Genomic DNA, 15920 nt, shown 5'->3' on the forward strand with positions numbered 1-15920 from the left:
TTTCGTCCGAAGCTACTAAATCTTTCGAATTTTGTTTATTTGACATTAACACTCTTACGTGGCGAAATTAAAACTTATATAATACATATTAAAACTCCATAAGCAAAAATAAAAGAAAAAAAGTTTTTTCTCTCATTTTTAAATATCACGTGCTTTTTTTATTCTTTTCATTTATTTTTATTTAGATATATTTGAATGTTTATATGATTAGTTTTATTCTCCTACGTATGAGAACATTTATATTAAACAAGTTATACTACGTGGGTTTAATGACTTCAAACGAAAAAAATGATTAAAAATTAAAAAAAAAATATCTTTTTGACAAATTAAATGACTAAAATTCAAATTAAGACGACTTGAAATAATAAATTAAATTTTTTTTATACATAGCACATCACTGTATGGGTGATCACGGTGCGATTTTGCGGTTTTTTTAAAAAAATTCAAACCGAATTGCCATATGCGGTCGGTTAGTATTTTGAAAAATTAATCGCGGTTTTACATGAAAAATTAGCCTTACAATTTTGAACGGTTGCGGTCGGTTTACGGTTTATTTAATGAAAAATATTAGAACATATTCTAATTTATTTGAAAACAACAATAATATATTATTTTCAAATATAAAATATAGTTCAAAGTATATAAAGATCAAAATAGAAAAAACAATAATCAAGATTCAAAAATAAGTTAATAATTTAACAACACAACACATTCACAACAAAAATGACATTTACAATATTTTATCATTTTTTTTATTTTTAAACTTCAAACAAAATATTATTGCAAAAGAAATAAATATTTTAATAAAAAACTAATATGAAAAATAATTAATAAAATGATAAGTTTTATTTGTAAGAATAATAATTTTGAAGAGAGTTGAATATTATGAATGATGACATCTTTATTTGAATATGTTTACAAATTATTATAATTTTAGGTTCGATATTATGGCAAACGGTTTAGGCGGTGCGGTTCTTGATTAAAAAAAAATCGAACCGCGTATGCGGTGCGGTTTATGATTAGTATTTTTAATCGCAGTTTTTATAAAATATTATGAAAAACGGTGCAGTACAATTCGATTCGGACGGTTAATAAAAAAATTTGATCATCCCTAAGCACATGTGTCATAGTTACTTTTATAACATGAAACTTGTTAGTGATATTTATTTCTTAACATAATATATGTTTTGAACAAGGACACACTCCAAATAATATAATTGAAATTGAATATTTTGCCTAATTTTACTTTTAAGCTAAAATATTAGATATTAATGGGACATTTGTTGAAAATATTAAATGTGCATTGTCAAATAGGAACCTTTGCATTTATTAATGTGTATATTCATATACAAGTAATTAAATGCCGATGCTTAGTCTCACATACACGTATCTTTACCCAAACAAGACATTTTCCTTTACTTAATTTTAGATCCACGAGTAACATTCATTAAATAATTTGTTGTATATTTGTTAGATAATTTTCATTTTTTAAATATAAAAATTTCAAATGAGACGAATATATTTTATAATGAGTAAGTCTCTAGTGAGATGATCCCACGAATCTTTATCTGTGAGACGGGTCAATCCTACCGATATTCACAATAAAAAGTAATATTTTTTCATGGATGATCTAAATAAGAGATCTGTCTCACAAAATACGATCCGTAAGACCGTTTCACGTAAATTTTATGTTTTATAATTTCGAAAAAATTTGAAAACAAAAATGTGTGGGGAGTTTTAAGTTGCTATAATTTATTTATGACCACCTTAATTTACGAGGACAACAATGGGCTCTCCACATGTACTTTTTCTCACCACTGCATTGCCCGATGCATCCAAACCGAAGAAAGCCACAAACATTCAAACAAAACAACAAAGCAAAACAAATTCAAGACCTAGACAAAACCAAAAACCACCCCAAGATCCCATCTTTATTCCCAGAAACAAAATTTCTCACTTTACGTGTGATAAACCACAAACTTTGGATATATATATAATATATATACACAAACAGTCAGGCGCTCTGAAGTTCTACTCTTTCATGGGTTCAAGGTTTAATGGTGTCTCCATTTCCAGTACACGAGTGGGAGTGGCCCCAAAGTCGGCAGTTTTTTATGATTCAGCATCCTCAGGTATTAGAGCTCCTCTCACTGTCGATGAATCCGACTTTGAATATTCAGCTTCGTCAAAAAGTCGTAGAAACAGTACTACCAGTAGTTATTACAGTGGTAGTGAGCCTGAATCTGAGGGTTTTGCTCGTGGTGAAGATGAGGGAATTCTTGAGGATACTCACTATGTTGAGGAATATGGATTTTCGAGGCCTTCCTTGAAGAACCCAAATAGTGAAAGGGTTCAACTAGGTAGTAGAAGCTATGAAGATGCTTCGTTTAGGCCTTCTGTGAAAAGACCATGGAGAGAAATTGTTGAAGAGAGTGGAAGCATTAATGGAAATGTATTTGGAAGAGCTCTAGTCAGAAACCCAAACGACTGGAATTTTAAGGGATTTAGGAAAGTTGGCGAGTACGACGGTTCAAGTTCATTTCCAAGTGACTCGGATGAAGAAATATTTGAAGATGGGGAATATGTTTTGGGATATGGTGATTTTAGACCTGTTGTGGTTGCAGCTAATGAGGATGTTTCAGAAAATGAATCATCTTCAGTCGTGGATATTGAAATTTCATTGATGCCAAACACTATTATACCCATCGCCCAGGTATCAAGGGACAGTGATGATGATTCTCAGGCCAGTGAAATTATGGACGATGATGGATTCTCGGGTGTAGCTCGAGTCCCGAGCATTATTAGTCATCAGAGGCTTGATAGTTACCGAAAAGTCAGTATCTTAGAGGTTGAGGAAAAGGAAGTTCATGAATCACTGGCTGAGAGCGTGGTTGGTATCGAATTTGTTGAGGAGTTGGTAGTTGGTAGCGATTGTCTGAGCTCAAAACAAGAAGAGCAAACTATTGATGGTCTCGTGTCAGCTGATATGATACAAAATAAAGGTCTTGAGGACACTTATGAAGTTACTGCTGGTTCTTTGGTTTCCCATGATGATCATAAGGCTCCATTTGAATCAGAGTGGAATGGAAATTTGATGCCACTTGACCGGGAATTTAAAGAAATTGATGGGGTGGATGAGAGAAAATTTGTGGGGTTGGATAACCATGGACTGCCAGCTGACCTTGCTGAAAACACAATGCTGCCTGAAAATTTTCCTTGTGATGTTACAGCTACAGAACCTAGACGCCCTTGTGAAATAGGTAAATTAATGAAACTCGAAATTCCTGAATTAGACAGCAGCGGTGGCATGGTTGAAGTGTATGTGGATAGTTCGGTCTCTGATGATGATTTTCAAGGTGAGAATCAGGAACAAGAATGCAGGCAAAAGATTGACCAAACTGAGAGTGTAATTCTTGATCGAGATGTTCAGATAAACAAAGGGGGGCTAAGTGAGGGGTGTCCCCGATATTCAGATTTGCCTGAAGCTTTCATAAACGACAAGCATGTGAACCAGGAAGCCACACATAAAGAAGAAAATAGTGAACAGTTATATGGTGAGGGAGAAAATCCAACCTCCCCAGCTGATGTTAATGTAATGCTCGGTGACATGGAAGAACGAGTTTTTACTCCTTTCTCTGCTGGGGAGATTTTGCAAGAGATCGATGGTCGGATGGCCACAGGCTTGGTTGTGGGGGTGAATTCAGATGACAAAATTAGCGATGTGAGACAAATAATTGATTCTGCTGACCTTGCTGGATGCTTTATGGACGACATAGGTGTTGTGTCAGATGGTGACATGAATCAATTTACATCTGTCGAAGCCAGAAATGGCTGTGCTCCTCCCAGAATGAACAGTGAAATAGAGGAAACTTTAAGTGAAGCTCAGAAGCACAAGCTGGAGGTAATTCAGCAAATAAGAGTAAAATACTTGCAGCTTATCCGCAGATTGGGCATGTTTCCTGAAAATTCCATAGCTGCAAAAGTTTTATACCAGCTTGCTGTTGCTGAGTCGAGATCCTCTTCTCAGGAATTCCATTTTGATTCAGACAAAAAGGCAGCTAAGGAACTCGAGGTACAATCTAAAAATGATATGTATTTTTCTGTGAGCATCCTGGTTATTGGGAAAACTGGAGTTGGCAAGAGTGCTACAATAAATTCCATTTTCGGAGAAAGGAAGGCTGTAATTGACGCATTTGAGCCAGCCACAACTGATGTGAAGGAAATCGTAGGTATGATCGATAAAGTCAAAGTTAAGATTTTTGATACCCCTGGTCTTAGACCTTCTCTGGTAGATCAATCTCACAACCGAAAAGTTCTGTCGTCAATAAAAAAAATAATGCAGAAATCCCCACCCGATGTTGTCCTATATATTGATCGCCTAGACATGCAAACCAGTAACTTTGATGATTTACCTTTACTGAAGTTAGTTACGACTTATCTTGGATCATCAATATGGCAGAAAGCTGTAATTTCTTTTACGCATTCAAGTTCAATACCTCCAGATGGATCCAATGGACATCCACTAAATTATGAGGTATTTGTTTCTCATCGATCATATGATGTGCAACAGATGATTGGTCATGCTCGTGGGGAGTTTCTGGCAGTGAATCCTGGTTTGATGGTTCCAGTGGCTCTGGTTGAAAACAGCACTTTTGCTGAAGAAAACGAGTATGGAGAAAAACCGATGTATATAAGAGAAAGTTGGAGATCACGTCTTCTGCTTTTGTTTTATTCAATGAAAATTTTATCAGAAGTGAATTCCATGGTCGGGATTCAGAATCCTTTGAACAGTGGGAATCTATTTGGTTTCAAAATTTGTTCCCCGTTTGAACTAGAAGACGACACTTCTGCAGACAACCAAACGGGAAGCTTAAAAACTGTAGCAGTTCCTTTAACAGACGTGGCTCTCCCACCTTCCTTCGATGGAAATAGGCCCTCTTTTAGGGACTGTTGTTTTGAACCCTCATCTCAGTTTCTCAGTGAGCAGGCGTTCGACTCCCATGGATGGGATCATAATCTTGGTTATGATGGTGAATTTCCAGCAGTAGTTTTGGTTCAACTTACCAAGGATACAGAAGAGTTTAAGATCCAGTTACGTTCATCTGTCTTGGCAAAGCACAAACACAAAAGATCAACCATGGCAGGACTCAATGTTCAGACCACTGGAGTACCCATCACTTTTCTTGAGGATCAAATCACAGTTGGAGAACTACCATCTCACACTGGAAATGCAGCTTCTTGTCAAACTCAAACCAATGCAGCATTCAGGGGAAGCACTGAAAGGTGTTCAAAGGGAAAAGATTATTACACTATTGTCAAGAATCACAGCTCATTAGGTCTGTCTTTGAGGAAATGGAGAGGTGATGTTATGTGGTCATGCAACCTGCAATCTCAGTTTTCTTCTGGTAAGAATTCCAGATTGCACGTTCGGATTCGGGCTGGATGGAACAAAAAGCCAAGTTGGCAGGTTTGTATCAGGACAAGCAGTTCAGATCAGCTACAAATCGCTACTATAGTTCTCCTTCCGATTGCCAAAGCGATGCTTGGGAGCTTTTTCCCTCATACCAACAAGAACTCAAGCTAGGTGCTGTCAATAAACCCATGTCACATTTTTTTTTTGTTTCTCTATTTTAGTTCTCTCTTTTTGTTGTTAAGCATATGCTTTTGCATTTGATCATAGGTAACGCTCAACCGATACTACTTGTATACTTCAAATTTTATATGGCTTAACTTGCATGTAATGAAGCCGCGTGAATGAAATATAACTTTATTTTCTTCGCTAATGTTCCAGAATCCAACGTTCATTTTATTTGTAAGATCTTTCTTTTCGTAGAGGTGCCAATCATTATTTTTCTTGTGTCATAGAGGTCTCAAAATAAACTGGGAACTCTCTTGGGGTTCGATGTATTGAAAAAAATAAACTACCATATTTCTAAAAATACTCATCTTAATCATGAATGAATAGGTAAATTATTACACGAATTCCGGAAGTCGCTTTTGCCATGATCCAAAAAGTTGATCTGAATTGAATAAAACCATGAATTATGATGGGGCGGAAAGCCACCTAGAATAATCAGTGCAGTCGCACAAGCTTAGACAAGTAATAAGATTAGAGAAAGAAACATGCTCTTCATGGTCTCAAAGCAAAGAAATGAAAATCAAAGTAATAAAAAGGGGAGCATCAGGAAACAATTGGTATATTTGTCACTGAAGTGGTGATGGAAGCTCTGACTCTGAATCACAAAGATTACTGCAATAAATCTGAACCTTCTTCATCCTGGGACAGTGTTTGTAAATCCTGCAAAATGCAACATGTATATTACTTAAAGTCTGCATTACCATCAATCGAAGGATGCTTCTGCTTATGATTATGTAAGTGCGTGGGCTTAAGAATATAAAATAAATGAAGTTGAGACTGGATTTTACGCTGAGCTGTAAATGTAACAAGATTGAAAAATGGCCAGAAAGTTTGGGAAGAAATTTCAAACTACCTAAAAGTCGTTTCTTGGGAAGAAACTCAGTATTACTACCAGGTAGGTTAAAAGCTCGAATAAGTGTAACAAAGATGTGTTCCGGTGGGAAGAGGGAAATACGGAACAAATTTCATAAACACTCAAATTTATTGCTTTCATTCGATGAGAATATGGTAAACGTGACACAGCTGCATGCTCAAAACCTGTGTTTGTAGTAGATGCTGAGGAGGTTGTTCTTGGGCCACTGGATATGCCTGAGGTTGAGACATCCGGTAATAGGGCTCTTTGAGGTCAAATTTACCAGATGACGTCTGTAGTATTCCTCCTTGTTCAACACCAGGGCCCCACATTTTAGCTATATTATTGGAAAATGATAGTGTTGATCAAGTTCGAGATAGAAGGAACCAAACACATTTAAAAAGATTCGTGCATGACTACAAAAAGAACTGCGTAAACCAACCTGATAATGTTAGGTGAAGGGTATAACTCTGTGCTTTATGAGCAACCATTCGTAGTTGACCTGTTATCTCTTGGCCAGGCATCACATAAATTGGCTGGGACAATACACATCGTAGCTGGTACCAGTGTGTCGTAGGTGCACCAGGAGCAGTGGTAAGCCACCTTTGTACAGTGCTATTTTTGTAACAATTTGATGCGGTCAGCAGGGTGCAAAGGCAAAACAGAGAAAATGCAAACACAAGTCATAAAAATTACCTTCCATCAAACAACACGTCAAACCAACAAGCCAACCCGTGGATTCTGGTTCCTACGGAAGCTATAAACCTCAATGGGATGTCAATTTCATATAATTCTTCCTCCTGTCATTATTTTAATAATTTTTTAGCATGCGATTCAATATTTACAACTTTAAAAAAGATAACCGATAATATGCTGCAATTCTGAAGGTCGCATACTCTTCAAGGAACTAAAAAAACTGAGACCTTCACAGCAATTTTTTTGTGGTAAAAGTTCTGGAGATGAATCACAAGTAAAGAGACCATTAGATATACAAACGTTGAGTCCACCAGTGACTCCATTTTTCGAAAACCAAAAAATTATTTGCCATAGTTCATTTGTAAATTATGCTGTGATTGATGGTTAAAAATAAACCAAATCTTTTGGAACTGTTTTCTCAGAGAAATGTTCATCAAACCACTATCATCACAATTCTGGTATAGCACAATACCAACAATCCCCTTAGCAAAATGAATGAGTTTGCTTCACATTTCCAAGAGGTTCTACTAACCACAAAATGATTTTCCATCTATTTAGTGGAGCATTGGATGAAAAAAAGTGTCCAACCATCTTAGTCCCCGATCAAATTAGAGTGAATGTACTAACAAAACAGTCAACAAAATGACTAGGAGATAGTTCAGTAAAATATTTCTGAAATTCAGGTATCAACCATAAATGAAATTTGAAGTTGCACGCATACAAAATAGATACGTGGTTGAAGTTAACATTACCTTGGAGGACATGAAATTTATCTCGTGGGAAACTGCAAGAGCCACCAATAATCTTGGATCAAAAGCATCTACCACTGGCTGCAAAGAATACGAAGTAGATTATGACATGCCCAAGAATATTTGCAGTACAATGTCTCAACAAAATTTGATCCACACATTTAAGTTCCAGATGTGATCACGACAATGGGACTCACCAGAAAATTATCACTCCAGAATTAAATTGTCTTATATTTATTTTGAAATTATAAAAGACACATTATATGAAAAGCATCTTGGATTGAAAACTTAATACATAGTCTTAAAGTGATTTGCAACTTATTGTGAACATATAATAAACAAAACATATTGAAAGAATTGAAGCCAACCTGTGAGAAGTATCCTTGAAATGCAGCACCATGTAAAGGTGTCAAATTTACACCATAATAATTTTGTTGCTGCCAAAATAAAGCCTAGGTGGAAATGAAAGACAAAATTAAACGCAATAGAAAAGCATTCATTGTCAAGCGAAGATGTTACGACAGCGCCATAACATTCTTGACTTGGTTATACAATTAAAATTCCATGAAATGAATGGACATTTCTCCCTCGTTGAACCTAAAATATTAATTGATGAACAATGGCTAACCAGTCCCTGGTTTTCCCAGTAGGACATTAGCAACACCTGCTGCAATAGTAGTAGCCAACCTTGTTCGCAATTTCCGTGTACAAATACTCATCACTGAATGGTGCCATGTGTATCCTACAAGAACAAGCAAGTACAAATATATATCCAGAAGAAAACCGCAAAGTAAAGCTCTTACTGATGTGAAAAATAACCTACCCTACAGCAGCAAATAGAAAAAACAGGCACATGCACAGTCATGCATCTTTTATCAAGAAAAATTCACACACCCCCCCAGTATGACTCAATAACAAGACCTAAATCTTGGAAAACCAACAACTCTACGTCTCTACCATTAGGTTACTTGATTGGCTACAGATAGTTTGAGGTGCTTTCTAGTCATATAGACAACTCGGAATAGAAATATCAATACAATTTGGCAGAGTATAAACACTAAAAATATCTTTCATACCAGTACATGGAAATAGGAACATCATTGCCCTTCAAAGAATGTCATACAATGAATACCTTAAAAACCAGCTCAATTTGCTACATATAACTCTGTCATGACAAACAAAATCATTGAAGCATTATTATAATTCAAAGCTCCTAGAAATTATAGAATGGTTATAAAAGAGAAGCAGAGGCATAAACACATTCCTATTATCTTAAGAAACGAAACTGTTCATGATGTATGATATAAACAAAACAAGTAAAAAACAAGTACATACTTCAGACGAAATACAGCGACAATGAAACCGAGAAAAATAAGAAAAGGATGGAGTTATCAACTTCCAATTCATTGTCCAAGTTAAAAGTTGGAGAATTTTTCCCACTTCGAAGAAATGTAGAATTGAGCACAGAAAGGAGATTATTTTGGATAACAGATACCTTCCTAAACTTGGAAACATTTTCCCATTTGGAACAAGGAATCTATCTCTCGCGATTATGTATGACTCAAGCATTCTTTCATTTATTAGCAAAGTGCCTGCAGCAGGAAAATTAGTGGCCATTATATGTCTTCAGGTCTTCTTTGAACTGCAAACTATCGAAAGACAGAAGAGCATTTCCATGAATTTAAAAGGATCCATGCATACTAAAGTTCTCTTCATTTGGTTTAGCAAGATTGACTTTCCAAAATATCAAAATGTTATATCTGCCAGATGACAAAAGAAAGATAAGCAAACATACCCATTGGCTCGGAAATTAAAATATCCGCCTTCTCAGGTAATTCAACCTCTTCAACTTTACCTTTTACAACCTACATAATAAACAGAGACATTATATTGATAACAGTGCAAACAACTTATCTGAAAATAATATTAAAGTATGGTTAAAAATATCACCGTTATTTTTTGGATGAGTAATGCATTCCCAGCTACAAGTTTACGAGCATATTCTGCCATGTCTGATGCTTCAATAGCATACACATGTTTGGCACCGGCCTGCGAAAAGGAATATCTAAATCAGCCACCGATAATCAATGATGGTAAAGTAATCAGTTTATTCAACGAGGGAGTGCGAAGAATCATGTGTAATTCAGCACCTGAGCAGCAAACAATGACAAGATGCCACTACCAGCACCAACATCAACTACCACACGATCAACAAAATTCGCACGATTCTCCATGACTGCTGCATAATAAGTTCCTGGAACACAAATTTCTAATAAATCAGCAATCTAATGAGACTTGAGATTTTAGTTCAGCAACCAGAGAAGCCATGGAATCGTAAGGCTCTTGAATTAAAATCTTTCTAAATGAAAAATAATAGCACATGCCAATGAAAATGCAGGTAAAAGGAAAAGCTCCGATGTGAGTGCCCGGGTTCAAAATCAATTTCAAAGAAATATAAATTTATGTCTAAGATATGTAACCTGTCCTCACATAATCTTGCATCATATTTTGCTGGTGTAGAAGCTGTCCATAGTAATGAAAGTACATTTTGGCAGAGGACGCCTCTATTTTGTCATCAAATTTACTTTTAGATGACATTGTTCCATTTGGCAAAGATGATCCTGCAAAAAAAAGAAAAAGAACTGCATATGAGTTTCCATGCGCCTCTGCCCTCAGTATTATTTACTTCTGTCGGATTATCCTTTAACTAAATCAAATTCTGCCAGAATGACAGAAGATTGGACTGCATGACATGAAAGTTTTATAAGGATATTTTAACTTTATAGTATTAGTACAGTGAATCCTCACTCAAAACTTTGACATCAGAGTTTTTAATCTAATTCAGAATTGCAAGTACTTAACCACTGCAGACATTGTTGATGAGAATGCATGTGCAAACTTGCATGATGAATTATTATTGCTACTGCATAGAAAAAGTGTTCCACGGTTGTAAACTACAGACCAGTGCCTATACTCCATATTTTGGAGTCCAGATTTATAACATTTACAGCGTGTATCTAGATTTAAGTTTGAATTTAAATCAGATCACAACAATTATAATGGAGCATATTTAGAAGAATAATTAAAAAAATCTGCATGCGTACATGTCTAGAATAACGCAATCGCGATTTTTTGGTTCACACCAAGGCAATGGATAAAAGCCAAATGTGCATGAATTTAAACCCATATCAACGGGGAATCAAAAAGCTATAGTGTTACCAAGAGACAGATTCTTAACAAGATTTCAGACACGTAATGCAATCACATTTATAGACAAATTGTCATTTAAAAAGTCATTGTAGTGGTGTTGTCAGAACTTAATGATGCCAAATAAAGGGTAAACATTGACTGAAACAAAAGGAAATGTTTAGAGGTAGCAAAGAAAATGGCAAGTCCAGCATAAAAGTTAGAAATTAGTAACATCACACTTGAATTGCGTAAGTCTCAAATAAATGACATCATAGTCTACATACACAAGATGATGGACTCTACAACCACCATCATTTAAAACCAAATCAACAAATGACAATCACACAATTACATCTTTCACGAGACACCTGCAACATGCAAAAAACTAACCTTGAACAGTCGCGTCTTTCTTCCATTGCTCAAATGCACAATGGAAAGCCAAACTTTCCTCCTCATTTATAAACTGTATGGTGATGCCCCTTGAGTACTTCTTCTGATTCACAGAATAACCATTACATCTTATTAACTACACGCCATTCATAAAAACAAATCCTTCTTTTTCTACAAAAAAATTTAAAAGAAAACAAAATCCTTATTTTTTATCTTCACCATTACCACAAAAAAAAGCATATTACTTATAAGATACAGAAGATCATAGAGAACTCCATACACATATAACAATCATGATTGCAATCAAAGTAGTAGTGGTGCAAACTGAAATAACCAAAAGGGTGGCACAAACAACCTTGCGAACATGAAATTGTTGCATGAGTAAGTTAAATTGTATAATACCTCCTTATTTACTTCAGAAGCCTCAGATACACATACTGATTGAGATGGTCCGAGCTTGAAAAGCTGGAAAGTAGAAGGAAACAAACATTATAATAAACCATCACTACATGACATGCTAAACATATTAAAAAAACGAACTTTTGTGAAAGCAGTTCGAAATAATAATCAACTGATTCATGTAAAACGATCCTTCCCTGATACTTAAATTCCAGTAGCACAAATTTCATTAACCTAGCACTACAAACTTCTTTAGCACGGATACAAAGATTTTCAAATGTGATTCAATATATGAAACCAAGCTAAACCTCCAACCAAACACTATTGGTACAAAAAGCTCGAACTTGAATACGTGAAGTTAACGAAATGCAACAAGAAATTTTTTTTTAAAAAAAAAAAACCTCACCCTGCAGTTTCGTAGCTCGAATCGGACGGAGTTATTTGAATCGGAGTCCAGGTCAAATTGGAGCCAGTCGGGGCGAAACCGGGCAACCACCGGCGGCGAAGAATTGCTCGAAATGGATAGCTGTGAAATCGAAGCTACCAAAAAATCTTGCTCACCCAGCCTATTATTCTCCATGAAATATTGAATCTAACACTAAGTATTGTCAATAAAAGAACAGTTTACACATAACAAGTTAGGGTTTTTAATGGGGAGAAGAGAGGTTTTAGCAGTGCAGATGAATAATGCGTTAATGCTGATTTGGTGCGACAGTGATGGTGAATATAACGACGTGTCAGTTTTCAATTGGACATGTAGTGGACACTTTGTCTTTTGTTTTCCTTTTTCGACACTTTGTCTATTTTGGTGCCCGGAAAAGGTACAAATCACTTGACCTGATGTTTGGTTAAAGAATTGTTCTTTTCTTGTGATGTAATGTTAATAACTTTGTAAACTCTGAAAAATATAGTATATATACAAAAAGTAATTTCGATGCAAGATTCAATATAACAAACTACTCTCAAATAATAGATATGGATGCAAATCAATTTAAAAAGCGAGACGATAATTTAGGATATGATCTAGTGGCATATGATTTCTTTGTCAACAAAAAAGGGAAGATGGTCATGGCAACCTCTCTTGAGGAAACCATGCATTTTCCCATAGCACCGATTTACGTTGTGGTAACTAGTAAATGAGAAACTCCTTATTCAGGACAGATTTGTTCATGTGACAGGTAAATCTTGTATACTATGTAATGATGGGAGTAAATCAGTCCAGCACTTGTTTTTCGGGTGTTCTACCTCCAGTACCATATAGAATGCGATCAGAGAATGGCTGAGAATGAAGAGAAACATGGTACAACAGGCAGCAGTACTCAGGGCGTTTCGAAGCATTTATAGGAGCAAATCCACACTAGTTAAGATGTGTTGTACAGTGCTTACAGCTACAATATACTATATGCAAGGAACAAGCTTATGTTTGAAAATGAGAAGCCTAATGTTGTTACAGTAACTAGGAAGATTCAGATTCACGTCTTCAGGAGTATTCTGACTTCGACTGATATGTTTCATGTACTGACATAAATTTGTTGATTTCGTGTTGTATTTAGTTTTGTATTGATGTGTTTCAAACTTCTTTTATCTCTTGGGGATGTTTGGTGTATTTGTATTGTAACACTTTTTGCACATTAATGGAAGTAACTTCATTTAAAAAAAAACATGGCACGATCCCGACATGCCTAAATCGCGTGCTTTGAGTGGAAAAAATGGAGAAGAATTCGATGCCGATTGAGGCATAAACGAGCTACTCGGCCAAAACCAAGAATCCTATACTTGTTGTAGGCCATCATAACTGATGAAACTACAGGTCCACCAGCTGTGTGGCATTGCAGAACAAACATCAATTTGCGAAGATCATGAAATTCAGCGAAAGAATCAAATAAACAGAAAAGGGATGAGTTCGGATTGGATTAACCAGCTCAAAATATAATCCGTGCAGCAGAACAATCCATACAAACGAATTACACTAAAACAATAAAAATTCGAAATTTTTACATGTATTCCTAGAAACAAAAATCTTGATATGAAAAGGGCAAGTCAGTCCCTTTCATCGGATCTCCATGCCTATTCAAGAAAATGACATTTTCACAGCTTAGGATGCAAGTGAAGCAACCCCAGATGAGCTCTTACTTCAAGAGGATTGCCAGTTTCATTCCGTGTTCTCTTCACCCACCGACTGGCTAGTGATTTATGAGAGAAACCATATATTTGAAGGATTTGGTCATCTCCAAAGTTGAATGCACGATCCATCTGTTTCAAGCATCTTTCAACCGGATAATCCCCGAACTTTGCACAAGGCTTGCAACCCACGAAGTGAGTAACAAGCGGCCAACGGTCATCACCGAGACCCGGATGATATTTCTTAATCATTTCCTCGTACTTATCCACCAAAATGCCCCAATAACCATGCAGATAGTAAGTGTTCTCAAGATAAACCTTATCACTCCACTTATCCTTCTGTGTTGCCAATATATACACCATTGCAGACTGATCATCCGCCTCAAAAACCGGTCTATCCTTTAGCTCCCGAGTTAAAAGCTTCCCTGCTTCTTCCCTAACCTTCCCTTTCGGCCCCATTGGTGCCAATGTATCAAGAATATCTAAAGACCACTGACAATTCCTCAACAAGAAACTCCCTGTGTTCAAACCAATCCAGTTTTTTTGATCATACACCATTTCGTTCCAACCGTGCATCACCAAGTTATGATCCTTATACCTCTCCCACGGCACCTCAAAGGCCATATCTGTGAACATTGCATCACTGTCCATCCACCACAAGAACTCCACCTCTGGATGGGACAACAAAAGCTTTCGGATCAACGGCAGTTTCGCCCAAAATCCCGCCATTTCTGCATCAAGCAAGGCCATATTGTAAAAGACCTCAATCCCATGAAGCCTAGAGTAATCAATCTTATTCTTGATCGATTTCAACAAGTAATGATCCCCCACCGGATTCTCGCACGGCTTGGGCGACGACCCAGTCACCAGCAATACCCTGGGCTTCTTTTCTGCAATGAAATTAGGGACATTTGGATGCTTCTTCAGCCATTCGTCTCTCATTTGATCCCAGTTCTCAATCTTTGGACCCAAACTATAAGGTTGCGTCGAATCACGCTTGAATTCCTCAACCCCATCATCCTCGTCTTTCAAAATCTTCTTCATATCAAATTCAGCATAATTCTTGATGCCATTTTCCGTACCATCACTGGGTTTCCGCTGCCCCTTTGAAGGCTCTACCAAAGCGCGGCGAGGCTCGGCGTGCTTGCGTATGTATGAGAAGGTTTCTCGAATCTCGTCAAGATCTTTCTCCGGCGTGCCGAATCTTCCGGCGCCAAGATTCCCACGCAAGACTACGACGGTAAGAACGAGGCATAAAAGCGTGAGCTTGCCATTGCGCAAAAGTCGCCGGAACTGGCGCGCCCGGCGCTGGCTGATTAGCCGATTTAACATGGCTGTTCAATTCCTTTGAGCTAAAACTCGAACCCACTCAAAATTCCAATTCTTTCGATGGATTAACAGAACTTTTAAAGATGATTTTCCTCAATCTGGTAATGTTTTTTCAAAGATTGTTGCACGAAATGGCAGCACTGAGAATGAAAATTTCAAATTTGATATGCACTTTTTGAAGGGAAAGGAAGAATTTTAAGCGCCGATGTTGGAAAGAAACAAAGAAAGAGGCGGACACGGACAGAGGTGGTGGCGAACATGGGATTCGGACAGGAAATGTGGTAAACTGCCGTCGGCCCCCTCGAATAAACATAGTTTTGAGATTCGCCCTTCAAAATCAAAATAATTAATATAAATTAATTTATTTTAGCACAAACAATTATATAACGAATAGCAAAAATATGGCTATGTTTGATTATAAATTAAAAAAATGTTTTGAAATAAATTATATATTATTTCATGTCAAAATATGACCCATTTCGTAATTTTATGGTTATTTGGATTTTAATTTGTGCACAAAATATCAATTCGATATTTTTTTTAAAAGAAATCACTA

At 36.5% G+C, this 15920-nt stretch overlaps 3 protein-coding genes across 3 annotated transcripts; 1 reads left to right on the forward strand and 2 right to left on the reverse strand.

Annotated features, from left to right (window-relative positions):
• The first annotated feature begins 1839 nt into the window (after nucleotides 1-1839).
• On the forward strand, nucleotides 1840-5775 carry LOC142543350 (uncharacterized). Its single transcript, XM_075650566.1, has one exon. It carries the CDS (start codon nucleotides 2042-2044, stop codon nucleotides 5582-5584), a length of 3543 nt encoding a protein of 1180 aa, XP_075506681.1. The 5' UTR covers nucleotides 1840-2041; the 3' UTR covers nucleotides 5585-5775.
• Nucleotides 5776-5929: 154 nt separating this feature from the next.
• Nucleotides 5930-12671, reverse strand: LOC142543351 (putative histone-arginine methyltransferase 1.3). The gene is made up of 15 exons (XM_075650567.1): nucleotides 12321-12671; nucleotides 11918-11980; nucleotides 11516-11618; nucleotides 10417-10557; nucleotides 10087-10190; nucleotides 9887-9985; nucleotides 9732-9801; nucleotides 9432-9528; nucleotides 8624-8678; nucleotides 8305-8388; nucleotides 7940-8017; nucleotides 7188-7291; nucleotides 6934-7106; nucleotides 6677-6828; nucleotides 5930-6298 (listed from the first exon to the last, which is right to left on the reverse strand). Exons 1-15 carry the CDS (start codon nucleotides 12492-12494, stop codon nucleotides 6248-6250), a joined length of 1548 nt encoding a protein of 515 aa, XP_075506682.1. The 5' UTR covers nucleotides 12495-12671; the 3' UTR covers nucleotides 5930-6247.
• Nucleotides 12672-13797: 1126 nt separating this feature from the next.
• LOC142543352 (xyloglucan 6-xylosyltransferase 1-like) lies at nucleotides 13798-15652 on the reverse strand. The gene has a single exon (XM_075650568.1). The coding sequence runs from the start codon at nucleotides 15365-15367 to the stop codon at nucleotides 14003-14005; it is 1365 nt and encodes a 454-aa protein (XP_075506683.1). The 5' UTR covers nucleotides 15368-15652; the 3' UTR covers nucleotides 13798-14002.
• Nucleotides 15653-15920: the final 268 nt, after the last annotated feature.

This window comes from Primulina tabacum, chromosome 4 (assembly GCF_025594145.1).
Source record: "Primulina tabacum isolate GXHZ01 chromosome 4, ASM2559414v2, whole genome shotgun sequence".
Lineage (NCBI taxonomy): Eukaryota > Viridiplantae > Streptophyta > Magnoliopsida > Lamiales > Gesneriaceae > Primulina > Primulina tabacum.